This window comes from Plasmodium knowlesi (genome assembly GCF_000006355.2).
Source record: "Plasmodium knowlesi strain H genome assembly, chromosome: 7".
Lineage (NCBI taxonomy): Eukaryota > Apicomplexa > Aconoidasida > Haemosporida > Plasmodiidae > Plasmodium > Plasmodium knowlesi.
Window position 1 is genome coordinate 1,035,707 of NC_011908.2, and position 27,359 is coordinate 1,063,065.

Here is a 27,359-nt window from a genome sequence, read left to right on the forward strand (position 1 = left end):
GCTGATTTTTTCATGCATAAAGACCAAAAAGAGAGATTTCTATTTACAATATATATATATATGCCTAATTACTTATAACAAGAAGAAAAAAAAAAAAAAAAAAAAAAAGTACAAGGGGAAAGGCAAGGGAAGATAAACCCCAAATTATAAAAAAAGGAGATAAAACGACGGACGAACGGAAAGATATATAAAAAAATATATAATCCTTGTAAAAATACCCTTATGCACATAAAAGCCTTTTTTTTTTTTTTTTTTTTTTTTTTTTGCCAACTTTTGTACATGCAAAGGATACGCCAAAATATATCTATCTATCTGTGGGTATATCCATTTACATATACAATGCATACAGCGCCCATGAAGAGAAGGGTTTTTGCAAGCGTGCATTATTATATATATTATAATAAGTAAAAAACAGTACTTCTAAATACCTTTGGCTTGAATATTTGTTACCCGTATGTTATTGTATTGTATAAATAAAAGAATATTATATGATGTAAGTTTATATGGATATATGTACCTTCTGTATTTTTTATTATTCGTGCGGTGCACTGCGCGGCTATTCCGGGATATGCGGGCTCATTGAGGAGCCGCGTGTCGTTTGTCAAAAGTCAGCTTATTGGCAAAAAAAAAAAAACCCTGCTCCCTCAACCCCAAAAATAATCCATCCTCCTTTCGTCGAGTTTGTTAATAAATCGCCAATGCCAGGATAGGCGCAAGTGCCAGTTGCGTTTTAGAGCACCCCGAGAGACGCACTCACCAGCATTATTTCTTTAATTATTTAATCAAGCTGTAATTGGTATTGTTCCAAATTTACAAAAATTTTACATGCAATTTATTTGTGAACAGAAAAAAAAAATGCATATTCTTAATTTTGTTTGCATATCATTTTTTTATCGCTTACATTTTTACATATGACGACCATTATATTATTCTTTTCCAACGAGGTAAGACATATATTTTTTGCCTCCTTTGGGTCGTCCTGGCTGCGCATTTTTCAGTGTCAAGCGAAAAGCAAAAATGAACCGTTTTTTCCCTTTTCACGGTTAAGTAGCCCCGTGGGCGTTAGAAAAAGCCCGTTGGGTTAGATATACTTACATGCATAACAAAATGTACATGCATGATTGGTTCAAATGCCCAGGCGCAGCTATTCTAGCGCATCGTACCCGCCCGAATGTATATTATTATACATCTTCCTGCTCTTCAGTTAGCGCTGGCTTTTCGCGATACGATCAAGTTTGCACGGACGGGCGCCGCGCCTTATATATATATATATATATATATGTATTTTTTTTTTTTTTTTCTTTTTGCTGGCCACACCTTTAGGTCGCCTATCCAATTTTGCCCGAACACGCGCACATTCTCCATGGATTTTTGGGCATACTCGAAAGGAGTTAGGATGACCTTGCGCATATATATATATTGCTTTTTTTATGAAATATTTTTTTCCCGTTTTATCGCACCACGAAAAGGCGGACACGAGTGTTCCCCATGAGTTAGCTGGAAATGGGGGATTTGTAAAATGTAGAAAATGCAAGCCAAAAAAAAAAAAAAAGAAAAAAAAAAAAGGCATATTTGCAAAGCTTCGAAGCCAGAAGCATCTATATGTGGGAAGTACATGTCAATGTTTAATAACACACCAGGGGTAGCTTAACAAAAATGAAAGTGAATTGCCCATTGAGGCAGAGTTATCGGCTTGGTCGTTTTTTTTTTTTTTTTTTTTTTTTTCCCTTCCCCCCATTATCCCAACAAATTGACAGTGTAAACCGATCTTTTATCAACCCTACTTGAAATGTTAAAAAAACTAAAAGACGAATACTCTAGGGGAATATAGAGAAGAAGGGAATAAACTGCTGAGGGGGGGGGGGGAGCAGCTAATCCCTCTTTCCAACGAAAAATTATTAGCATTGAACGAGGGTGGATGTGCCGCGTAGCGTGCATTTTTTCATCCTACGTTTACACACTTCACGTTTGTTCTGCGTGGTAAGAGGATCTGGTCGCATCGAATGGGACAAGATCCATATAGAATTTTATTTTATTTTTCTTCGCTGGTACAGAAAAGAAGCCTTGGAAAATTTTACCTCCAAATCGCGTATACTTGAACGAAGGAAAAAAAACGCAAAATGTTTAAACCCTGCGAGGGGAAGGGTTTCATCCCTTTTTGTGATGCACATCAAGGAGAATATTTAACGTAGCATTTTTTTTTTTCTTTAAATTTAATACATTGTTGAGCGTGGCGTGGAGGGGGGAAATATGTCCAAGATTTCTTTTTTTTTTTTTTTCTTAAAAAAAGGGAAGTATCCCATTTCGAAGGAGTTACCAAAATTGGAAACTTTGCATTCCAGACGGAATATGCAGAGGAGGGGGGTGGACTAAAGATATGGTCTGGCTCATACATACAATTCTTTGCCCAATTCATGTGCTTAGATACACCTGTCGTGTATTATGGTGTCCATGACGCGTACTTTTTCGTGCCTTCGCGCCATTTCGCTGTTTTTATTTCTCCTTAAATTGGTAACCCACACGCACCCAGGCATGATATAACACATCCCAGATGAAATCATCGTGCAAAGTGGCAATTGTACATTTTTCCATCATGGGATAATACTTGCATATCTTCCCAAGGATTCGCACATTTCCGTTACTTAAAAGAGAAAAAATTAAGACAGCACTCTTCTGTTCTCACCTCTGCATGATGCAATGTCCAAATTTGCCAACCATTGCATGGGCAAATATTCACCTGAATATTCAACCAAACATTGCAATTGTAATGGAACGCAGAGGAGCTTTCCATTTTTGTTCCCCCAATGGTAAGCACTTTTTTTTTTTTTTTTTCTATCTTATTTGCCCTGTTGTTGTTCCGTTAAACCGGTTACAATATAATTAAATAGAGATATATTTTGGGCATTTCCTTCCAAATAGAAGTAGCGCATTTTTTACTAATTACAAAGGCGAGGGGGGAATGAATCAGGAACGAGAGAAAGCTCGAATTGATTTTCTCATGTTTTGTTTGGTCATTGTTATATTGGGGGAGGCAAGTACCTGAAGGTAGAAACCACAATACTGGCGCTGCGCGTCGTTCACATTTTCACATTTTATTTTTCTTATTCTGGAAGGTACAAGCACACCGATGTGGCGTCATACACATTCAGATTTAAGTGCCCTCTTGCTTAGAGGTACAGAAAAAGAGAAGCATTAAACTTTTGTACAGGCAAAAAACATGCCTACTTATATAGCGTAAAAAAATTAATGCGAAGATTTCTTTTTTTTTTTTTTTCCTCCCCGTTTTTCGCTTTAATTATAACTCTTTGTGGATAGTTACAAGGTTACCTTTCGTTTGTTAACTATATTTGAAAACCTTTTTTTTTTTTTTTTTTTTTTTTTTTTTTCTTTTGCCACTTCGAAAATTGGCGTTGATATATTAAACATAGCACTGCTCGCGCAAAATGTACAAACATGTGAAAAAATAAACAAATATCATTCATGTAATACAATATGTAATGCTTCTTGTGCCCACTTGCGTAACCCCGCTTTACCGTTTAAGCAATTTTTTTTTTTTTTTTTGCTCATCGCATGGTAGTATTACAAAAATGCTCATTCTTTTTTTTTTTTTTTTTTTTTTTTTTTTTGCCGTTCTGATATGTAAAGAATAAAAAATTGCATTCCAAGGGAAGCGAACGCAGAATAGTTTTTAAAAAAAGGTAAATTTAAGAAAAATTGTATAGTGGCATAATTCAGAGAGTGAAAAGGAAAGCATGCTTTTCTTGCATTTGCTAGAATAAAATTCGCTCTGTTTTTTTTTTGGTTAATGGCTAAGAGGTCCTACCTCGGCGTAGTACATACATGAGTTATATATGCATGTATGTATACGAGGCTGTAGGCGCACATATACATCGCTTTGTGTATGCAACTACCGTGGTGCTCTGTTTTTTCACCCTCTCTCGATCATATTCATCCCAAATGGGACAATTGTAAAAGATCCCTTTTTAGTAGGGTGTTTACATAGCACATATGCGTGTGAATATTTTTTCGCCTCATACTTTACAGACCTTTCCTACCTCACCCCATCGTTATATAAGCTAACTTTCGTTTGTAAAATGATAGGCACCATCTTTTCAATCCTCCTGACGATATTAAAATTGTGTTTTGCCACCTCACCGATAATAGGTATTATCTTGATATTCGTGCTCAACAAAAATAACGTCCCCGATGACAAGAACAAAAAACCAGACTTTTATTTCGAGGTAGATTAATCGAATGTGTCACGAATGGACCAATGACACGGATACGGAGCAGGGATAATGAAGACGTGGGGAGGGACAGTTAAGGAGACAGAATGAAGGAGGAAGAAGAAATGGGGACGAAATAGGATTAAGTCATTACCCACTTGCACACGTGGGCATTTTTTTTTTTTTTTTTTTTTTTTTTTCTTTCAATTTCACCTGACCATGAAAAAAAAAAAAATGTTACAAAATGGCTAGTAAATAGTGAGCACCACAAAATGGACAGCAAACAATGGAACACAGTATTTTCTCCCTAAAATCGTGGCATTTCTGTTTTGATTTTTTCAATGCGGGCGTCCCAAAGTATGATGAAAACCGGAAGAAAGCAAATTGAACATGAACGTAACTCCAGAGTGAAGTATGTTATATAGGGAAGGTATGACCAGAAGGAAATGTGGGCCATTCGAATATAGCTCATTTTTTTGTGCTATGCATTTTTTATATTTGACCAGACTGTTCCCCCAATGAAGAACAAAATGAGCACCCAGAGAATGTTATCATGTCGAAGTCTTACGTAAAGGGGTAAGAGCAACCACTGTTCCACCGATAACTCTCATGTTGTTTTTCCCCTTATCGCTAAACCCTGAACACACAATGCGCGTGTTTCACCTTTTTTTTTTTTTTTTTTTTTTCCTTTCCATACCGAAATGTTTGTAATTTTTTAAGTGACAACCAGGAATTTTTCCCACCTGACTACTGGTGAAGCGTTTAAGGTTCCTGTAAATACCTGCGTGAGTATGGGTGTATTTGTGAGGGAAGGGCGATCTTTATAACCGTACTCCTGCGCATACGTCTGCTTAACTGTTAGACAATTTAAGACTTTGTTTATGTGCCTCCTTGAGGTTATGAATATATGTACATCTGTAATTCATGTTCATAATTTTTTTTTTTTTTTTACCCCTTTTCCCTTTCACAATTTTTTTCGCTTATTTTCTTGGCGCCTTGGGCATTTTTTTCTTTCTGTTTTTGAATTGGCCGTTCATAAATAATAATAAGTGCCCGGCAGGTGAAACATCCCCAGGAAACTCAGCCCCCTCTTTGATTCTCAACGCATATAAAATTAAGAAAAACATTTGACATACGTTGTTAAAAAATATGAATGTGGATACTCCTTTCGGAAGTACGTGTGCTTATATATTAGCCCCATGCGAACACAAACGAGGTGGAATTATTTCGTTGCAGAAGTGGTCGTCACCCGCTACATAAGTGCATCTCAATGATTCCTCATTGCTCATGGTGGGAAATAAAAAATGGAAAATGTTTACTAGTAGATGAAAAGTGAAAAATGGAAAAGGGCATACTCCTTTTCGCAAAAGCTTGGGCAAAACCGTAGAGACGGAGAAATTCCCGTGGTGGGCTAACATGAATGTGAATGCCCTTTGCACACGTCTCCCGTTACCCTTCGGAAAAAAAAAAAAAAAAAAAAAAAAAAGGAATAGGGTACATAAGCAGATGGATTTCCCTTATGTCATCCCTCCATTTTTGCGCTTCCCCATTTCTAATTTAAAATAAACTCTTTTTGGAAAAACAAATTATGTCTACTAGAATGTGAGGGAGCAGCGCGAAGGTGGTGCTGCAAGGGCAGGTACCTTTTTTTGTTAGTGTTCCTCTTGAGCGGCATAAGGGAGGTTAAGAAAAAAGTGCCTCCTTTTAATTACGCATACGTTCCGCGAATATGCAAAGGATCTATTCGTTCCGTATCCGGTGTAGTAGGACGTGAATAGACAGAAAAGAAACGTACATCGAACGGGTGACAGAGGAGCAGTAACAATAGTAGTGGTGATGGAGCATCAATAGAGGAGGTAACAATTCAGTCGTAAGAACCGACCTCCTTGAGTCCCTTACCAAATGAAGGACTGCTCCAGCATGCGTAAAGACAGCGCAGTTTGGGGATTCGTCAAAGACGGCGCCAGTTCTAGTACGGAGAACATCATTATTCCGACCCCCACTACGGGAAATGAAAAGAATCTGACCAATGCCAGGCGCAGTGAGCACGGGGAGTGCATCAGCATGGAAAAAGCACAAAGGGAGGAAGGCCAATTAGGCGATTTCAACAGGGAAAGTAAAATCTCTGCAGAGGGCCCGAGCGATAGAAGTGTACCCCAGCAGAAAACCCAACATGCAGATGGATTGAGCGATAAAAGTGCACTATCGCAGAATGATCAAAATTCAGACGAGGAAAATGTACACAGGGCCCATATTGACACGCTACGGAAGATGAAGTCAAACCCAGAAATAGTAATAAATTCTTTGCCGGGAGCATAGGCATTAGGAGCAGTTACACTGGAAGAAATGTATAGGGGGGGAAAGCTGCACCGACATGAAAAAAAAAAAAAAAAAAAAAAAAAATTTTGTCAAAGTTATATTTAGATTAGCTAACATACGCCACGTAAAACTGATCACAATGTAACGCAATGCAGTAACGGGACGGATGATCTAACTTGCCAATTTTTTTTTTTTTTCTCGTTTTGTCCGAATGTAGAATCTAAAGAGAGGGGAAGAAATAGTTAGAAATGTCTGTGTGTTTGTTTCGGACGATTTGACATTAAAAAGGAAAATTGAAGCCCCGCCGGAGGAGTTTATAAATCGACTCTCCATGAAGGCTTTCCATTTGTACTTCCCCCCGTATGCCTCTTGTTACAACCAAATTTCAATGGTACTACTGAAGTAGGCACGTGGAAAGGGGAGAAGTTGTTCCGTTCCATTCCATTCTTTTTTTCTCCGTTGATAGTGATGATGGTAGTTGTTCTGTCCTCCTCCGTGATCACTCTTATAAAACTTGTGTAACTGCGAAAGACGCTGAGAAAGGGCTCATTTCCCCTCCCCCTACTTCTCTCCATTCGAGGCCCTGCTTTACCTAAGCGGAGACGTAGGTGACATCCTCATTGGACTGAAATACTTCATAGAGAATCTTGATGAGATAAACTTTTTAGTGCTCAGCTGTATTGCTAATCTGAAAAGGAAAAAAAAAGTGAAGAGGAACCAAGTGATCCTGCACCTCATCCAGTTCCTAAGAAATAGACTCTGCGAAGAGAACATAAATTATAAATACAGTCGGGAACATATGTTGGACTTTTACGATAATCTCATGCATAGCAAGAGGACATTTTTCGAGGCAGGTGCTGCAAGTAGCAACATGTGTGCACATCCACACCTACATACACACACACACACACACACACATGTATAGATTTATGATTATGCTTGCGTTATCCTGTGGCATTGCAGGACTTATGAAAGACGCGGTGGACGTGAAGGACTTGAGGCTAATCTACCTCTACACGCACGGCATTCGGATGAAGAAAGAAAGCAGCTTCGTGAAGGAGGTACTCCATCCGATCAGTGACTCACCCTCCGAAGCGGAGAATCCTTGTCGTGAAGGACAAGTGAAGAACGAAATGAATAGACGGAACCTTGTCATTTCAAGCAGCGGTCACGAATTAAATTTGAAATATAGAAAAAAAAAAAAGAAAAAAAAAAAGAAAAAAAAAAAACTGGTGGGAGAGATCCCCGTCCCGAATGTACACCTAGGGTTACACTCATGTTTTAGAGAAAGATCCATCTACAATATAGGAAGTTGTAATAGTTCATTTTTTTTAAAAAAAAAAATGTGTAAGTATACTTCCAAATATATTGAGAGGTACATGAAGGGTCGGAACATGTGCAGAAACGGAGACACCGGCATTTGCAGCTGTCTTTCCAGCATCATTGTAAGCGTATTTAGTGACGCCAAACTTCGGTAGGGCTTCTCAGAAGAGTTTTCACGCTTTCACAGATGCATTAGGTGGAAGTGCACAACTTCGCGTTTGAACTAGCACTGTGCGCATAAGTGCATTTGTGTGCCTAGTTGGAACTTCTCTACGTAGGAGGACATACAACTGCGCCTCCTCGGTGACACCTCTCCACACAGGGAAAAGGTTAACATTGCCAAGAAGGAAGTCAAGAGTGTTAAAAATGCTTTTCTTAAAATTAAGAGAATAGAAAATTTGGTTGACAGGATGATCAAGTATGACCCTGAAAATGTGATCTATACCGGGGGAGACACCCTCCCCCAGAGAGCAATTCAAGAGGCACACAAATATAATGAAGATGAGGAGAGAGGTAGAAGCCAAGTGAAAAGGAAGCGCTCTCAAGTGGAAGCCGAACTTCCCAAGGAGGAACCCCCCCAAATGATTAACGGTGAAGTGACCACTTCAAATTGTTGTAACACTCGTGAAAGGACTTTCTCTGAAATATTTTCCTCAGAAAATAGAAAAAAAAAAAAAAAAAAAACAGGAAAGAGCAAGGAGAATAATGCAGACAGGGAGGGTGACGAAGAAGACTCTGATGCAGAGAGCGAAGAAAGCATAAAAACATACTACTACGAAAACTATGATTTTAATTTTGTATTTCTGGGAAGTGTAAAAAAGGGATCCGATCGGCACAGGTCTTTGTTGTTTAAGGTAAGGAGATGACTCTCCTCTTTTGCGATATCGCTCAGCTGCCAAGGGTGAAGAACGTGTTCATCCTGTTCAGTGGGGGATAAGGACGCATGTTTCCTCCTAATAGTCCCAATAAAAGTGACCATTTGGTTGACCCTCCAGAGCAGTAGAACCAAGCATAAATGGATACAGAGGAACCCCCGATAAAACCTCTAATTTATATCACATTACCATTCTACACAAAGTGATTTTCTTCACTCGGATATCCTGCAGTTGCTTTGCGACTCGGTGGACATCCCCTGCAGATTTGTCCGTTATGTAAAGAACCAAAGAGTCAAGTATTTCAACCTCGTCCTAATTCCGTCTCTTCCAGGTTCCGCCACGACAAGTGCATCCCTATGCATTTGCAAAGTGCCATTTGTTATAAGATGATTAGATGAATATGTGCATTTCCTCGTCTTGTGTGGTACCATGTTCTTCATCTGTTAATATACTTTTATTGCCGTCTCAATTTACACACCGAAGAGCAAAATATTCCCGAGTGCATTATCCCCATTTTTTGGGAGGAAAAGACAAAAACGAAAACGAACACAAGTGGGCAGTCAAGGATCACCATTTCTAACTTTACGAATAATGTGAAAATGACTCTTGGATATATTGATAATTTTTTTTTGAAGTAAGTCTTGGTAGAGGCTCATACTTGTGGGAGGGTATACTATCCTTCTGCCACTGTGCTGTGGTGCGAGGTGGGAATGTCGCCACACGATGTTCCGAAAGAAGGCAGACATGCACACTCACATGCAAACATTCTCTCTCCTGCAGAATATGGGAAGGTAACAACGAAGTTGTAAACCTAGACGATTACTTCATCTTTGAGAAAAAGCTGGGAGTGGGTGGATTTGGCGAAGTGTGGGACGTATCCCTAAAGGAGGATAGACAAGTTCAGACCTCATTTTTCTTCCCGAGCATAAAAGACACAGCGCACTTCGCGTTGAAAATTATGGATATGAAGTAGGACACTCGTTTGATTACTCTTTCTTCCTTTTACAAACAGGGGTCGCTGTTTATTTATTTCCTTAAAAGTTGCGAAAAGAGCATTATTTTTTATTTTATTTTATTTTTTTCCCCCTCTCAGCGAATTCAACCTAAACGAGTCTGTGATTCTGCGGGAGAAGGCACATGCCAACGTCGTGAAGATATATTGCACCTTCAAGGGTTAGAGTTTTTTTTCGTTTTTTTGTGTGTGGCGAGTATGCCCGCACACGGTGTGGTTTTGCTGTGAAAGAGGGCCGCATTTTCTTTTAACGCTAATCGAGTGTGCTTAAGGAGATTGGTATTGGAATGTTATTTTTCATTTAATTATTTTTTTTCATTTTACTTATTTTCTATTTTGTGTTTATTTCCTTGCATTCGCGCCGCAGGATACCAAATGTTGTTGAATAGGCAGCACCAGGAGGAGAGGAAGGAGTGCCTCTGCTTTCTACTGCAGTTGGCCGACACGTCTTTAGGTAACCTTGCTCCCCCGTGTTCATAAGAAGGTTCCACGCGTGAACTGAAATATCTCGCAAGTATATAAATTCGCATATATAGTACAATATTATAATTACGCATATTTAGATAGGTGTGCCAATTCTTACCCCTCCCCGTCCGCGTCATTTTTCTCACTCAACAGAAAAGGTCTTCTGCGACACGGGAGCGACATACAACCTGAATTTCGCGCGACTAACTCTGTTGGAGATAGCGAAGTAGGTTTAATTATTCCGAAAAAAAAAAAAAAAAAATAATATATAATAGAATAATAAAATGATATTCCAAATGTGAAGCTACGTTCTTTTTTCGCCAAAGTAGAACTTCTTAAGAAGTTGTGCGAATGGATTTCTTCTATGCTTATCCATTCACAGAGACATACCCACTTGTAGTGTCAACTAACTAGACATGATCATCTTCATGCATGATCCCCATCTTCAGCGTAATGTCATTCATTCACAAGCCAAATACCAAGCAGGAATTTTACATATATCGTGACTTGAAGCCAGACAACGTGTTGATGAAGGTTAGGGCGTGTATGTAGGTGAAGGAAAACGTGACTTCTATGATGGGTTCCGCCAGCAATTTGTTTGCTGAAATGATAGAATGATTTTTTCCCACCGGATTATCGTTGTTCTACTAGGATGCTTTTCTTTACCCTAGTGCATGTGCTTTTGAGTGACAATTACAAAATTGGGAGTTCCTCTAAAAATATGCATCTAAGACACGTACCCATTAAAGAAGGGGCCATATATAAACAGACATACCGCATAACTGTTTACTCCAACGTAGGGAAAGGAAATCCTCCTGACGGACTTCAACCTGTCCAGGAAGGTCGACCAAGAATTCGAATATCTTATGAGTCAATGTTGTGGCACAAGGGGTCACTTGGCACCTGAGCAGAAAAGCGTGGCTTACAACAAGACTGTTGATATTTGGGCCTTTGCAGTTATTGTGGCAAAATTTTTAAAGCACAAAAATTTCCACTACTTTTCACATGGAGGATATAAGGTGGACTTGAAGCATTTTGAGATTCAGGTAATGGGAAGGATAGCTAGTTGGCTACGTTGGCAATGGTCTCTAGTGGATTGACAGAAGGGCTTCTAATAATTTTCCCCCCCGTGCGCATCATTCTGCTTCCTTGTCATTTTTTTCCATTTTTCCGCTCCTCTGGGACAGGACAAATTTCTCATAAACTTGATGCTCTCCTGCATCGACGAGAACCCCTTCATGCGGCCCACATTTGCGGAAATTTCCAGGTACATTCGACACAAGGGGGTGGTGTCTTTGTGTGCGTGTGGGTGGGGGAATTCCAACGAGCACAAGTGGCTTACTTAGGTGATCATCCTAAGTGGCTGGTGCTCCCATATATCGCACAACGCACACACCGCTTCAAAAGAGGATGTTAATGAGAATGACCACTTAACGGCGCATTCCTTTTTTATCCCCCCCTTCCATAGGATGATTATTAACGAAATTGTGAGAAACGAGCTGGAGAGGTATGGGCGGAGCACATTTTTGAAGAGAGATTGAGAGAAGTAGCTCCGTTGGAGCTTTCAATGGGGGAATATATTCCACGATTGCATGTCCACGATATCGTGCCCGCGTGAGCGTTCCTTTGTGCACACACATAAGAAAGGTTTTAAAAATAGCCAACAGTGGTTTTCGTTTGAAAAAATATGGTCCATCATGGGACGCGTGGGGGCGAGGCGGCTAGCATAGGTAGCGTCGCCCTGCTGTAGCTGTGCCAAGTCGCACTTGCGCCGAGGTAAGTTCAAAAAGGGATGCCATGCGAATGAAAAGGTAGAGCCATGAAAAAAGAAAGTGATGAAAAAAGGGAAAAATGAAAAAAAGGAGCTATGAAGAAAGGAAGAATGGAAAAATGAAACATTGATAAAACGCACAAGAGGTGTATAAGCGGGTTCGCGCGCGCGATTGCGCATAAGCTGATACGCACCCGAACATGAAAAGTAAGATAGACACTCACACAGTGTACTACACTGTGCCACCCGCGTGTCCTTCTACGACTGCGTAAGGAAGAACATCACAACGGTGGCGGCAAGCGAAATGAGGCCGAAGGCCGAGCTCAGGCATCGCAGAGTGAACAAGCTATAAAAAAGACGGACGACCACACTGCAGAGAAAAGTGTTAGCAATGCGTGTGGTGTACAGAATAGACATATTCAGGGGGAAGTGCAATTCGCCATACTTTTTGAGGGTGATGATGGGGATGGTGACAAGGCTTCCTCCGATGCAGAAGTAAAAAAGGGCACACGTAAAAGCATACAAAATGTATATGTGCGAAATGGCTGGAAGGAGGAAACACGCACAGCATATGCAAGTCCCTAGCAAAGTTACAGTCACGTGAACTTGTAGCTTGTCATATATGGATCCCCATATTAGGCGCCCTGCGATGTTGGCCATGCTGTTAATGAAACTGCCATTGAGGGTAATGAATTTATCTTCCATGGAGGTATAAGTGATGCCAATGATTTTCCAATACATAATAACAAAATTTATATAGGAATTAAATAACACGACAGATAGCCATAAAAAAAAAAAAAAAACGTCTTCTGTGCACCTTTTGTTGTAATACTTTTGAACATTATTATCTGAAAATATAGTTGTATTTACGTTTAACATATTGAGGAAGAAACGGGTGAAAGTTTTTTTTTTTTTTTTTTTCTTTTTCCCATTTAGAATGCCTTCTCCGTCTTCGTCATTTATGCCCGCGCCCATTTTTTTTTTTTTTTTTTTTTTAAAAGATTTGGCTAGTCGAGACCCCAAGTTATCTCCTTCATTTGTTCCATCATCTTGATTCCCCTTGTTCTTGTCCGTAGTTATTCCCATCTGGTCGTCATTCCTCTCTATATCAAGGAGGCTCTTGTCCTGTTCATCCAGGTGTTTGCTCTTTTTGTTGCCTACATCGAGATTACCACTGGTAAGCAGTTTTTCTCCATCCCCCCTTACTTCCATCGTTGCGAAAAAAGCACCACATGTGCCAAAAATTAGAAAAATCACAGACTGTACAAAGAGCACATGAGGAATTCTGCCAAGCACATGGGGGTCTTCAAAGTACCGTTCCCTCGGTCCACCACTGCTACCTCCACTACTCTCCACTGGCAGAACATTGTTCCTATTTATAAGCAGAGTCTGTAGTGGGCAATACAAAAATGGACTCAAGGATATTGCAGAGATGACAATACCACTAACCAATCCTCGATTCTTTTTAAAATGCTTGTATGTACATGAAAGCGGAATGGTGAAGCTGATTCCATAGCCCAATCCGTACAGCCCCCCCATGAACAGACACAACATCAAGTATGAGTGGGCATATACTGAGGACAAATAGAAGGAAATAAAAGTCGTGAAAGAGCAAACCAATATGGTTACTCTTTCTCCTAATTTCTTCTGCACCACATTTCCAATCAACATGGATACCCCCAGTGTGATTACTGTCAGCTCGTATATAAAAGACACATCTCTGTAGGTTACATTTTGGCCTTTGTGTCTTAGGTAAGAGGTCAGGTAGATGTTAAGGTTACCATAGGAGTTGATGATTCCTGCGGGAGGATATAAGGGAGCGGACGCATGGACGTAAACAAGTGTACTGGATTTGGGGATGCGTATAATCTGGACACGTAGAAGGAACAACTCATTTTTTTTTTTTTTTTTTCCTACACGGGGGGGGAGTAGGGGGAGAACCTGCCCTAGGTCACCACTCCCTTCACCTACCTATATTAAGGTTATACAGAAATGCGCCGGCTAGCACAAGATACGGGATGGCGCGTTGCGGCAGGATGGCCGCCATGTTATAGTTTCGTCACTTGGTTGATGAGAGGAAAAGAAAAAAAAAAAAAAAGGTGGTGATGACTTGGCTCTCTCTTCGGTATTCTCTTCTACGGGTAGTGGATCTTGTACGTGCATGAGCGCATACGTACGTCGGTGTACGAATGTGTGTATATACGTATCTTCCAGTGTGCGGTCTCGTTGGGGTGGCCAAAAGGGGCACGTGTGGAGGAGTGACGTGTCCTGCTTTGGCGAGCTAAACTGTCGTGAGCCGCACGGGATACCATTTTCCTGCCGCTGGTCTCATGTTTCTTCTCAAGAGGGAGCAGGGTACACGACCAGGCTGCTCTGCCCCCGGTGCATGGAGACGAAAGGCTAAGGCTTTGATCAAAAAGAAAAAAAATAATAAAATAAATGTTATTGCTTGCTCCCCTGGTGATAACTTTGCGCAGGGTTATTATATCTGAACTACAAAAAAGCAAAAAAAAAAAAAAAAAGAAAAAAAAAAAAGAAAGAAGAAGAATGCATTGATATGATATGATATCATATGATGTGCGAACAGAACGTAATGGAACACAACTCCCTTGTGCATGCTTACATGCGACTAATCGGTTCTCTTTTTTTTTTTTTTTTTTTTTTTTTTTTTTTTTTTGCGCTATCTGTAAATGTGCGTGCTCTTTCGACTCTTCGGAACCTCTCGTCTGCTCAAATTAGTTTCCTCTCTGGTGCTGCGCTATACGGTTGACATTGGGCGGTCCTCCATGCTGAGGTCCCTAGGAAGGTTCACAGAGTCCACGTAACACACCTCCCATTGGGTGTGCCACGCGGGCACATGAGAGGTGATACGAATTTGTTCTCTGTGCGTCACAGGGAATACACATATTTCTATATGTATATATGTGTACATATATATTATATGTATTTTTTTTTCTTTTTTTTTTTTTCCGCGCGGCATATGTAGGGAAATTCTGAATGCGTTGTTTTCTTTCCCCGATTCCAGGAGCTGCATGGCCGTCGCAATCGTCTCTTCCGTACATTGCAAAAATTTCCTTTTAAACAGAACTTCCCCTGGATTAAAGTTACCACACCTCACACACTTGCAGTTGCCTCATTTGGAACTTATGACCAGGAGGAGGTGCATTCGATTGTCCTTCTGCGAGAATATTCATGATTACACTCGTTACCGATGTACCACGGAACCGTTTCAAAAGTGAATTTCACCACTATGGGTTTTTATGGGATAATTACCCTCTAAGAAGGGGAAACCTCCCATAAGTAATAGAGTGTCCCCGTGGGGTGCGCTTAGAAGTTGCTACTTTTCTTACTTTTGCGACGGATGTACCTGGTCATTATGTAGGATGATTCAGGGTAATGTTGACTGACTGTTCCCCTTCGAAATTCCTATAGGGCCCCTAAATTTTGTTCGTACTCCCGTAAAGAGGGACTGAAAGAAAATTAAGGAGCCCCATGGGGAAGAGGGCCTGGATGAAGGGGAAGCCCTATGGGCTATTACACAAACTTATGACTGGACACACGTGCAGGATATACCAGTACGTCCTCTCCACCCATGCTTGATTGTCATACTCAAGAAAAATGAAGGAACGATGGGTTGTTTCGCAAAATGTCCAGGGAGCCCAGAGTTGTCCTATGCCCCCCTCTCTCCTACCACGGAGGGTACATATATGGGGGGAGGCAGCTGGTGGTGTATTTTAATGGAATGGCCTCAAGCGTGATAGGGCATAGGAAGGTGATCTACTTCTCCATTATCATATTTAGTGATCTTCCGTTCCGTCCTTCACTTTCAAGAGCCAACCGGATGCTCGTGGCCATTTTCTGTTCCGACATTTTTTTTTTTTAATTCTAAAGTAAAAATATAAGAAGAAGTTCTCGCATAATTGCATGCTCGGGGATGACAGGAAAGAAACCTCAATGGAGAATGGATTAATTCCCTTAGAAGGAAGGATGATTAAACAGTAGACTTCTGAACACCCCTTAATTCTCACATAGCACTTCACCCCAAGTAATTATAATCCACGCAAAGTATTCTGCAGGTATCATATGTGATTTAGTCAACTCCAAGTTCATGCATGCTGCAGTGCACTACACTGAGGGCACTACCTTGCATTTCATTCCCGTACCTCCTCGCAGCAATTCTCCTTCCTTAGATCCCAACCTCCTTTAGACAAATTTCTACTATTTCGTTAAATCATTTTTCCTTTCCCTTCCTTACCTCCATACACACATTACTTCTTCATAATCTCATATACCTAACCTCCAAAACCTTCCCCCCAACCACCTGAATCTGACTTATGGCACCCCTAAAAACTTGCTCCTGAACCCTAAACCCTAAAACCCTAAACCCTAAACCCTAAAACCCTAAACCCTAAACCCCAAACCCTAAAACCCTAAACCCTAAACCCGGAACCCTAAACCCTAAAGCCATGAACCTAAACCCATGAACCCTAAACCCATGTACCCTAAATCCATGTACCCTAAACCCTAAAAACAAGAATCTTACTTCTATACCACATTCCTAAGCCATATACCCTAAACCCTGAACCCTAAAACCTGATACCTTAAACCTAAACCCAGAACTTTTAACCCTAAACCCTGAACCCTAAACCCTAAATCCTAAACCGTGAAAACTAAACTGTGAACCCTAAACCCATGAACCCTAAAACCTAAACCCTAAAACCTAAACCCTAAACCCATGAACCCTAAAACCTAAACCCTAAACCCATGAACCCTAAAACCTAAACCCTAAAACCTAAACCCTAAACCCATGAACCCTAAACCCTAAACCTGGAACCGTAAACCCTAAACCCTGAACACTGAACACTAAAACCATAAATCCTAAACTCTGAACCCTACACCCTAAACCCTAAACCCTGAACCCTAAACCCTGAACCCTAAACCCTAAACCCTAAACCCTGAACCCTTAACCTTGAACCCTTAACCTTGAAACCTTAACCTTGAACTCCTAACCTTGAACCCTTAACCTCGAACTCTTAACATTGAACCCTTAACCTTGAACACTAAACCCTGAACCCTAAACCATAAACCCATGAACCCTAAACCCTAAAACCAAAAACCCATGAACCCTAAACCCTAAAACCTAAAACCCATTAACCCTAAACCCTAAAACCTAAAACCCATTAACCCTAAACCCATGAACCCTAAACCCTAAACCCTCAACCCTAAACCCTGAACGCTGAACCCTAAACCCTCAACCCTAAACGGTAAACCCTTAACCCTAAACCCTAAACCCATGAACCCTAAACCCAAAACCCATGAACCCTAAACCCTAAACCCTGAACCCTAAAATCTGAAACCTGAACCCTCAACCCTCAACCCTCAACCCTAAACCCTAAACCCTAAACCCTAAGCATAAATCCTAAACCCATGAACTCTAAACCCTAAACCCTAAACCCTGAACCCTAAACCCTGAACCCTAAACCCTGAACCCTAAACCCTAAACCCTAAACCCTAAACCCTAAACCCTAAACCCTAAACCCTAAACCCTAAACCCTAAACCCTAAACCCTAAACCCTAAACCCTAAACCCTAAACCCTGAACCCTGAACCCTAAACCCTGAACCCTAAACCTAAAACCCTGAACCCTGAACCCTAAACCCTAAACCCCCAAACCATGAACACTAACGAAAGAATGTAACCATCTACATAGATCTGTTGTGTTCGTACTTCCGATATGTGCATTATATGATTTTATCATGCAATTATACACGCCAATTACAGCCGTACAAATTACTAGGGAGGATCATGTTTTTTTTTTCTGATTAACATTTTTTATATTTAAAAAAAAAAATGAAAACTAACTTTTTAATCTCTTGAGAAGGATGAATCTAAATAAGATATGAACGTTGCAATGAATTTGTTTTAATTTCGTAATGAGGAAAAGTGGAGGTAGGTGGGTTGCAGCTAGCAAATGCGTACCATATAAGAATGCTCTCCTTTCACCAGCATTCGGTTAACTATAATGCCTTCTTCCTTTTCTTTTCTTCCCTCTTCTTTCTTTTTCTTTTTATTCCTTCTCTTTCTATTCCTTTATACCCTTTCCTTTCTATTCCTTTCCTTTTCTTTTTATTCCTTTTTCTTTTTTATCCTTTTTCTTTTTTATCCTTTTTCTTTTTTATCCTTTTTCTTTTTTATCCTTTTTCTTTTTTATCCTTTTTCTTTTTTATCCTTTTTCTTTTTTATCCTTTTTCTTTTATTATTATTTTTTTCTTTCTCTTCTTTTTTCTCTTTAAAAATATCATATCTTAAATTTTTTTTACCATTTTATTTAATTTTTGTTTGCAGACTATATATATATATATTTTCTCACTTATGACCAGGATAAAAAAATATATTTAATAAAAATAAAAAATAAAAAAAGGAATAAAATTTCATTTTAAGAAGAAAGAAGAAAAAGTAGAATAATAACTTATTATAAGCATTTTAAGAGTAAAAAAAACAAATAAAAAGAAAAAGTTAAAATCCTACTTTTTTAAAAAACCTTTTATTTTATTTTATTTTTTTAATTTTTACCCCTAAAAAGAAGGAATAAAGAAAGAAAAACATTTGAAAGAGAAGAAAAAAAAAAAAATGGCACTTTTTTCTTTTACCAAACTTTCACTATTAGCTTTTGTACTTTACATGTGGCAACATCCCAACTATGTAAGATGAAGAATATTTGTGCTATTGAGAGAATTTTGGCACATATATATATATATTCATTATTACAAAGGACAACATACTTAAGGGAAAAGAAAAGGAAAGAAAAGAAAAGGAAAGAAAAGAAAGGGAAAGAAGATAAGATAAGGAAGTAAAAGGAAAAAAGAAAATAGAAAGAAAGAAGGGGAATTGAGAAGGAAGGATTTTCTATCTTTCTCTTCCCCTTCTTTCTTTTTTTTCCTTTCTTCCTATTCTTCTTTCTCTTCCTTTCCCTGAAACATTTCCTTCCCTTCCCTTCTTTTTTACCTTGCAGCACCAGGATGATTTTTCAAGACAGGGTGTGAATGCTTCGTTACACGTAGATAACATTGTTTGTAGAAATTTAGCAAGCAAAGAAGAAGCAACTCCGCCAGAGGAAAACCTCCAATTAGGACAAAGAAGAATATCTGCTGAAGGAAAGGGAAGAAAAGGAAAAAAAGAAGGAAAGAAGGAAAGGAAAAAGAAGAAAGAAAAGGATGAGGGAGGAAAAAGAATGAAGATTCCAGATTTAGAGTTCAGTATTCCACGGTTTAGGAAGCGATCCTAGGGTTAAGGTTTCAGGGGCATAGGAATAAGGTTCCGGTTTTAGGTGTAGGTATATTTTGGGGAGAGAAAGAGATACGGAAAAAACTCCTAGAAAAAGGAGGTAAACGGAAAACGGGACAAGGGTAAGGAAGGAAGAAGGAAAAAAGAAAAAAGGAGAAGAAAACAAAGAAAAGAAAGAAGGAAAGAAAGGAAGAAAGAAGAAAAGGATGACAAGGAATGGAAAGATAAAGGAAGAAAAGGCAATGTAAAGAAGGAAAGGGAAAAAGGAATGAGAAAAAAAAACCGTTAAAGGAAAAAAAAAATTTACCGAAAAAGGAGCTCAGAAACCCTTTAACCAACAAGTCCAGGATAAAAAAGACTGGTAGTACAGGGTTCAGGTTTTTAGGGTTCACACTTTAGGGTTTCCGGTATACCCCAACAGAAATTTATTCATCCCATATGTGTAACGTTAACAAGGTTGGGCAGGAAAAAATTCAACCCCTATGTCATGCGAAATAAAAAAAATTTCCCATTGCAAAAAAATTAAATCATGAATTTTTTTTTTTTTTTTTTTTCGTGCGTATGTAATTTTTTAGCATGAATCATCACATTTTTTGTAATTGTTTTAGTAACATCTTATAATAATTATTGTATAGACATGGTTTTTATGATTATATGGAACCATTATATTTTTTTTATACACGAAAAATATTATGAATATAATATACATTTTTTTTTTTTTTTTTCTCATTATTTGATTTTTTTTTTTTTTATATTTTATTTTATTTTATTTTTTTTTTTTTTTTTATAAAGTTCTAATTATATGAATGTTTTAGCGTTCTTTCACACTTTTTTGCGCAGAAGCCGTAATATAGTGTCCGCGCTGCAGGGCGCGAGCGCTCGCGCGCGGATGTCCCATACACGTTTTTACGAGAACAAGATATAACACCTATTGGGGGCAACTTTTCGCAAAGATGGAAACATAATTTAAGGAAAAAAAGAAATAAATAAAGAAAAAAAAATTAAAAAAAAAAAAAATGTGTGTTCTTAAAAAAAAAAAGAAGAATGTTTTTTTTTTTTTTTTCTATAAACAAAAGGGTGTTCTTTCACCAAAAAAAAAAAAAGAAAAAATTTTTGCAAACAAAATAAGAAATAAAGGTGAAAGAAAGAATCTTCTTTTTTTCCTTTTTATATTTTATTGAAAAAAAAAAAAAAAAAAAAAAAAGGACAAAAGGTGTGAAACCAATATCCTTCATCTTAAACCCTAAACCCTGAACCCTGAAACCATAAAACCCAAACAGTGAACCTGAGACCATGAACCCTGAACCCTACAACATGAACACTGAACCCTAAACCATGGAACATAAACCCCTAAACCATGAAACATAACCCCCTAAACCATGAAACATAACCCCCTAAACCATAAACACGGAACCTAAATTTGGAACACGTTCCATAGGAGCTCGTTCCATAGGAACCCCTTCCATAAGAACTTCTTCCTTAGGAACCTGTTCTTCTTCCATGAATTCCGATCCCATGAACTCTTGAACCAAAAGTTCCAGAAAATCCTTCTGGTTCAATTGTGTGTCCCCTTTTTGACATTCATCCAACACTTCAAAATGAATTTCAATAATCGTGCGACGATTCACACCACCAGAACGTTTCGTTCTCGTTGGAGCAGAACGAGGTTTTCGTTCCTTCACCAATTGATATTCATGTGGACCGGCTTCTTCCACATGATCGAGGACTTGTTCCTGTACTGATGAACCAGGAATTTCAGTAGGAGATCTTCGGAAACGTGCTCCTCCTTTACCAGGAGGACCAAAATACTACAAAAAAAAAAAAAAAAAAAAAAAAATGAGAGGATATTTTTGCTGAAGATTGTGAAATATTCTTTTTACACATTTATTTTATTTTATTTTATTTTTTTTTCCTTTTAACCATTAAAAAAATTTTTTTTTTCCTTTTAACTATTAAATGTGTCCTTTAAAATTTTTTTTTTTTCCTTTTAACCATTAAAAATTTTTTTTTTTCCTTTTAACCATTAAAAAAAAAATTTTTTTTCCTTTTAACCGTTAAAAAAAATTTTCTTTTCCTTTTAACCATTAAAAATTTTTTTTTTTTCCTTTTAACCATTAAAAAAAAATTTTTTTTTTTTCCTTTTAACCATTAAAAAATATTTTATTTTTTTATCTTACCTTCCAAAGGTAATAAGCCATAGCAGAAAGGCCAATAGAGACAGGAGCCAAAGGAAGGAAAGGGGTAAGGAGATCCGTAAGAAGGATGGGACAGACTGTATTCTCTAATGTTTCTTGCATTTGGTTTTGTTTCGATTGGTCTGCGAACAGTTCTGTAGCTTTATTTCCTACATTGTCTTGGCCAATTTGGCAAGTTCCATAATCTTCGTTTTGTTTGCACACAAAACAAGAATTAGTACCATTATTGCATTTAGATGATGCATTCATAATTTCTTCACTTTTTTTAAAAGCATGTGTTATACCATCCTTTATGCTACAATAGGGATGTACCCAACTATGTCCTCTTTTCTTCTTATTTGCCATTTCTTTTAATTGTTTTGCATACTCTTTAAGAAATAAACAACCCATCGTTTGTCCAAACGATGGGCCATTAAACTGGCCCTTTTGGTGGCCGTTGGGACGGCCATAAATGTGCTGCAGTCCTGCAGCAAAAAGCAAACAAGCTGCTTTATTTGTTTTGCTTTGTTTATGGCCAAGTGCATTCCATTTGCTATCGTCATTGCAGTATTCGGCAGCTTTAGCCTGATTTTTAGACTCCGTCATATTATTTAGAAGATCAGTTAATACATCCTTGACGTCACTTTCAATGTTGGTCTGATCATAAAAGAAGAAGGGAAGGAAGAGAAAAAAATATATATATATATATGTATACACATATACATATATACATATATATACATATACATATATACATATATACATATATACATATATACATATACATATATACATATATACATATACATATATACATATATACATATACATATATACATATACATATGTGTATATATGTATATATAATGTTGTTGTTATTGATATGGGTTCGCTTACCCAAGTCACTGTTCCATTTGGGCCTGTTCCTTTTTTAATTTTTCCGTATTGTTTTGCTGCACATTGGATTTTACTACAGAAGGTGCCCATGTCAGTGATAGTGGATAAGGTTTTTTTCACTTGGGAGATGGATTTGGATGTGCTGTTGTCTTCGTTGAGGAATTTGTTCATTTGATCTTTGACTTTAACTGCGTCAGTTGCATTAGTATTGCAATTTTGTCCACTTTGTTGTGATGATGATGTTGTATTAATCAAAGAGCTGTCAACACTTAGTTGGCAAACCTTAAAATCTGGTTGCCTTGTGCAAAGAAAACAATCTTTATTACCATTACCACTACCACCAGAGTTCAAACACGAAGAATTACTTCCATTCCATTCATTAAACATTTCTATTATTTTTGTCCCATGAATGGGACATTTATCTTGCGACTTTTTAATTATTTGATCTGCGTAAAAATTAAGTGCTGCGCACATCATAGTCTGTTTAAAAAACTTGTCATTTTCTTTTGCACTCGGCTGGCCGTTGTCAATACCTTCAATTGTGTTAATGTAGTCTAAACCTGCTGTGATATGATTACAAGCTTTTCTTTCGACACTATGTTTATTACCATCACCAAAGTCATTGCATGCAGTATTGGGGTTGTTCTTTCCTTTATCCTGGATGCGTTTGAACATCTTCTGCAGCTCGTCTTTAACAGCCTTATCCCAAAAGTCACACTGTAAAAAAAAAAAAAGAAAGAAAGTTATATATATGTAGTTGATAGGTTAGTGTGTAGTATCCGGTTGGTGTAGAATCCGGTTGGTGTAGAATCCGGTTGGTGTAGAATCCGGTTGGTGTAGAATCCGGTTGGTGTAGAATCCGGTCGGTGTAGAATCCGGTCGGTATAGAATCCGGTCGGTGTAGAATCCGGTCGGTTTCGTATCCGGTCCCTGTCAGCGAAACGTTTTTCCTCTCCCCCCCTAAAGCAGCTAAAGCTCACCCCTGAACCTTATTCTAATACCCTCAAAACCTTACTCTAACACCCTAAGAACCTTATTCTAACACCCCACAACCTTATTCCAGCACCCCTACAACCTTATTCCAGCAATCTACAACCTCCTTCCTATACCCTGAATCTGACTTCTAACACCCTCAAAACCTTTATACCTAAATCCCGAAACCTTCCTCCTAAACCCTGAAACCTTATTTCTAAACCCGGAATTTGAAATTTTTTTTTTTTTTTTTTTTTTTTTTTTCTTACCCCCCCGTGTTGCGGTAGTAATACTTACCCAATTCTTCGTTGGACTGTTATTAGTCCCGTCAATATGGTTTTTGAACCATTTGGGTGCGGCGCATTTAATATAATCGCATAACTTATTCATTTTATTTACTTCCGTTAGGTTGTCAGTTGCGGTGTCGTCAATTTTGTCTTGAACTTGTTGTAATTTGTCCTTTGCTGGCGTTTGGGTGGTTTCGTGAAATGTGCCATTTGTGTCAGTTGTGGTAATTGTAGTAATTGTGCAGTCGTCATAGTCGTTTTCATTCCATTGGCAAGGGACACATTGTCCCTTGCCACTAGAACTACCATTGCAAGTACCATTAGAACTTAAACCTTTGCTATAAGTTTCGAAAGCCTTTTTTATTCCTGCTTCTATTTCACATTTCGCTCCGTCTTTCATTTGTTTTGCATAAGCGTGAAGTAAAAAACAACCCATCGTTTGCTTCAACGATGAGTTGTTAAGAATGGGGTAGCTATTGCCGTTAGACGCTGTAATTTCTTTTAGTTTGGTAAAGCCGGCATGCAAATAATTGCATGCCGTCTTCTCAGAATGAGTTGCATCTCTATCACTCTTTTCTCCCATTTTATCGCATTCATTCTGAGGCGCTTTCCCATTCTCCGTCATTGCTTGTGACAATTGGTTCCACAGTTGTCCTACTTCGCCAGTTTTCTCCCAAAGTGTGCTCTGCAAAGTGGAGTAAAATATATATATATATATACATCTATATATATGCATATGCATAAATGCATATGCATATATACATGTATACATGTATATGTATATACATTCCTTTTCTTTTTTCTTATCATTCTTTTCTTTTATCATTCACTTTTTTTTTTCATTCTTTTCTTTTGAGTTTAGGTATGCAGTTTCCGGTTCCCGTGACATCCGGTTGGTGTGTAATATCCGGTTTTTGTCTGCCAGGAATTTTTCCTTTCCCCCCCCTTACTCAACTAAAGCTAACCCCGAAACCTTATTCTAACACCCCAACAACCTTATTCTAACATGTTTGCAACCTTATTCTAACACCCCTAAGACCCTATTCTGACGCCCCCAAGACCCTATTCTGACACCCCTGTGAACCTATTCTGGCACCCCTACCACCTTATTCTAGCACCCTTACCACCTTATTCGAACAACCTTACCACCTTCTTCCTAACACCCTTACCACCTTATTCTAACACCCTTGCCACCTTATTCTAATATCCTTACCACCTTATTCTAACACAATTACCAACTTGTTCTGGCACCCCTAAAACCTTTACTCCTAAACCCGGAATCTGACTTCTGATACCCCTACAACCTTCATTCCAACACCCAGAATCTGAATAATGTTTTTTTTTTTTCTTTAATTCCTTTTCTTTTTCTTTTTACTCCTTTTATTCCTTTTTCTTCTATTTTATTATACATACCGCGTTGCTCTGGGAGGGTCCCTTAGATGCAGCGAGTGCTTGAACTCGAGCTTCTATACATCGGAGACGATTACAGAGGGAGCCTTTGTCCAGTTTAGTTATTGCTTCCAAGGTGGTATCGACGTCCGTCTTTTTGTCTTCCGTGAGAAAGTCATTCAATTTGTCCTTCACTTTGTCATTGTTGCCAATTTGGCATTTGTCAAGTTCGTCCTTAGTCTTTTCGTCCCATTTGCATTCAATGCAAGGTCTACCATTCGTACAATTAGTTTCTGCAATGACGTCTGCCTCTGCAAAAGCGGCCTTAATCCCCGGTTCTATGTCACAAATGGGGCTTTGTTCTTTCATTCTTTTCGCAACCTCCTTTAACCATAAGCAAGAAACGAACTGTTTAAACTCTTGGTTATCATAGGGGTTATTATCCACATCCTTCCCCGGCTTGGAATTCTCATTATATTCATAATGAATATTCGATATGTGATGTAATCCTGCTGCAACCAGCTTGCAAGCAGTTTTGTTAGCGACGCCATGGGCGTCGCTACCATTCCAGGGGTTACCGTCTTTGTCTGCGGTGCAGTATGTGTCAACTTCCGACTGCTTATCAGTGTCCTTCATGCGGTTAAGCAGTGCTTTTACAACATCGTCGATGTCGGTCTTCATGGCGTCCTGTGGGTGATGATATATATATACATATACAAATATGCGTATATATACATATATAAATATGTATATACATATAAGTATATACATATATACATACATATATGTGCATATATATGTATATATATGTATATATGTTATTGATGTTATGGTTTCCATTCCTCTCCAGGGCACCACCACACACTACTTACCCAAGATGGAATCTCTCCGGATGAAGTTTTTTTATTCCTTTCTCCCCATTTTTTTGCTACGCACGTCAACTGATCACAGAAATTCCCATTCCCCTCCCCAGTACATGGTTTACCTATAAGCAGACATAGACAAACACATGGACATATACATATGTAGACATACATATATATATATACATATATATATACATATACATATACATACATATATATATATATACATATAATGTTATTGTTTTTGTATATTTGTTTTCGTATTTTTGTTGTTTTGTATTTTTGTTGTTGTCTTTTTGTTTTTGTATTTTTGTTTTTGTATTTTTGTTTTTGTATTTTTGTCTTTGCATTTTTGTTTTTGTATTTTTGTCTTTGCATTTTTGTTTTTGTATTTTTGTCTTTGCATTTTTGTTTTTGTATTTTTGTTGTTGTAGTAGTGTTGTTGTGTTAGTACGTTGGTTGTGTTAGTACGTTGGTTGTGTTAGTATGTTGGTTGTGTTAGTATGTTGGTTGTGTTAGTATGTTAGTTGTGTTAGTATGTTGTGTTGTGTTGTTGTTGTGTTGTTGGTTGTGTTAGTATGTTGGTTGTGTTAGTAGGTTGGTTGTGTTAGTATGTTAGTTGTGTTAGTATGTTGTGTTGTGTTGTTGTTGTGTTGTTGGTTGTGTTAGTATGTTGGTTATGTTAGTATGTTGGTTATGTTAGTATGTTGGTTATGTTAGTATGTTGGTTATGTCAGTATGTTGGTTGTGTTAGTACGTTGGTTGTGTTAGTATGTTGGTTGTGTTGGTTGTGTTGGTTGTGTTGGTTGTGTTGGTTGTGTTGGTTGTGTTGGTTGTATGTTGGTTGTGTTGGTTGTGTTGGTTGTGTTGGTACCAACACAATTGTGGTGATACCGGAATTGTGTTGGTATCGTTTACTTACATATGTCCTTAAGAGCTTGGTCCTCAATTTTCTTCATTCCTAAACTGTCGTTGTACAACATGGGATCCATTTTATCACTTACTTTCTGATTGTTCCCATTTTCTTTAATTTGGCAAGTTTTATAGGCGTCAAACCTACTACACGTAAAACACTTATCTCCATCACTGTTGCAGGGACCTGTTTCTGTTTTAATGTTATCACTCTTCCCAAATGCTGTATCTATAGCGTTCTTTACATTTTTCTCTTTACTACATGGAAGTTGTTCTAATTTATCAGCAAAAGCATTTAATAAAACACATTGCATGGTACGTTTAAATAATTGATCCTCCAAATCTTTCTTCGTACTCCTGTCCACATTGCTTTTATTTGCTTTAATTTCATAAATACTCTTTAAACCTGAAGCAATAAGCATACATGCTTCTTTATTATCCTCATTGAGGCCATCGCAGTGGCTGCTAAAATTGTTCTTTTTACTCTTCATTTCGTCAGAGAGTTCCTTCAATTCCTTCCATACACCATCATTCTCTTTCCATAAATCACCCTACAAATAAAAAATATATATATATATATATATATAT

At 38.2% G+C, this 27,359-nt stretch overlaps 5 protein-coding genes across 5 annotated transcripts in view; 3 read left to right on the plus strand and 2 right to left on the minus strand.

Annotated features, from left to right (window-relative positions):
• Positions 1 to 4,094: 4,094 nt before the first annotated feature.
• Positions 4,095 to 4,250, plus strand: PKNH_0724100 (conserved Plasmodium protein, unknown function; the record flags this gene model as incomplete). Its single annotated transcript, XM_002258496.2, has 1 exon — positions 4,095 to 4,250. One exon carries the CDS (start codon positions 4,095 to 4,097, stop codon positions 4,248 to 4,250), a length of 156 nt encoding a protein of 51 aa, XP_002258532.2.
• A 1,896-nt stretch (positions 4,251 to 6,146) lies between these two features.
• PKNH_0724200 (protein kinase, putative) lies at positions 6,147 to 11,761 on the plus strand (the record flags this gene model as incomplete). The annotated part of the gene is made up of 15 exons (XM_039113939.1): positions 6,147 to 6,518; positions 6,763 to 6,936; positions 7,126 to 7,399; positions 7,509 to 8,019; positions 8,191 to 8,722; positions 8,975 to 9,074; positions 9,227 to 9,377; positions 9,524 to 9,712; positions 9,837 to 9,916; positions 10,123 to 10,209; positions 10,374 to 10,446; positions 10,670 to 10,754; positions 11,021 to 11,266; positions 11,408 to 11,487; positions 11,689 to 11,761. 15 exons carry the CDS (start codon positions 6,147 to 6,149, stop codon positions 11,759 to 11,761), a joined length of 3,027 nt encoding a protein of 1,008 aa, XP_038969577.1.
• Positions 11,762 to 12,249: 488 nt separating this feature from the next.
• PKNH_0724300 (monocarboxylate transporter, putative) lies at positions 12,250 to 14,038 on the minus strand (the record flags this gene model as incomplete). Its single annotated transcript, XM_002258498.1, has 2 exons — positions 12,250 to 13,790; positions 13,963 to 14,038. The coding sequence occupies 2 exons, from the start codon at positions 14,036 to 14,038 to the stop codon at positions 12,250 to 12,252; spliced, it is 1,617 nt and encodes a 538-aa protein (XP_002258534.1).
• Positions 14,039 to 18,620: 4,582 nt separating this feature from the next.
• PKNH_0724400 (Plasmodium exported protein, unknown function) lies at positions 18,621 to 19,275 on the plus strand (the record flags this gene model as incomplete). Its single annotated transcript, XM_039113940.1, has 2 exons — positions 18,621 to 18,692; positions 19,003 to 19,275. The coding sequence occupies 2 exons, from the start codon at positions 18,621 to 18,623 to the stop codon at positions 19,273 to 19,275; spliced, it is 345 nt and encodes a 114-aa protein (XP_038969578.1).
• Positions 19,276 to 20,668: 1,393 nt separating this feature from the next.
• The window catches only part of PKNH_0724500 (SICAvar, type I), a gene marked incomplete at both ends in the record, with an annotated part of 28,276 nt that continues 21,585 nt past the window's right edge, over positions 20,669 to 27,359 (minus strand). Inside the window, 7 exons of the mRNA XM_002258499.2 lie at positions 20,669 to 21,082; positions 21,452 to 22,105; positions 22,346 to 23,062; positions 23,615 to 24,289; positions 25,018 to 25,680; positions 25,866 to 25,978; positions 26,782 to 27,322. Coding sequence (XP_002258535.2) covers positions 20,669 to 21,082; positions 21,452 to 22,105; positions 22,346 to 23,062; positions 23,615 to 24,289; positions 25,018 to 25,680; positions 25,866 to 25,978; positions 26,782 to 27,322 — 3,777 coding nt within the window. The remainder of the gene's footprint in view (positions 21,083 to 21,451; positions 22,106 to 22,345; positions 23,063 to 23,614; positions 24,290 to 25,017; positions 25,681 to 25,865; positions 25,979 to 26,781; positions 27,323 to 27,359) is intronic.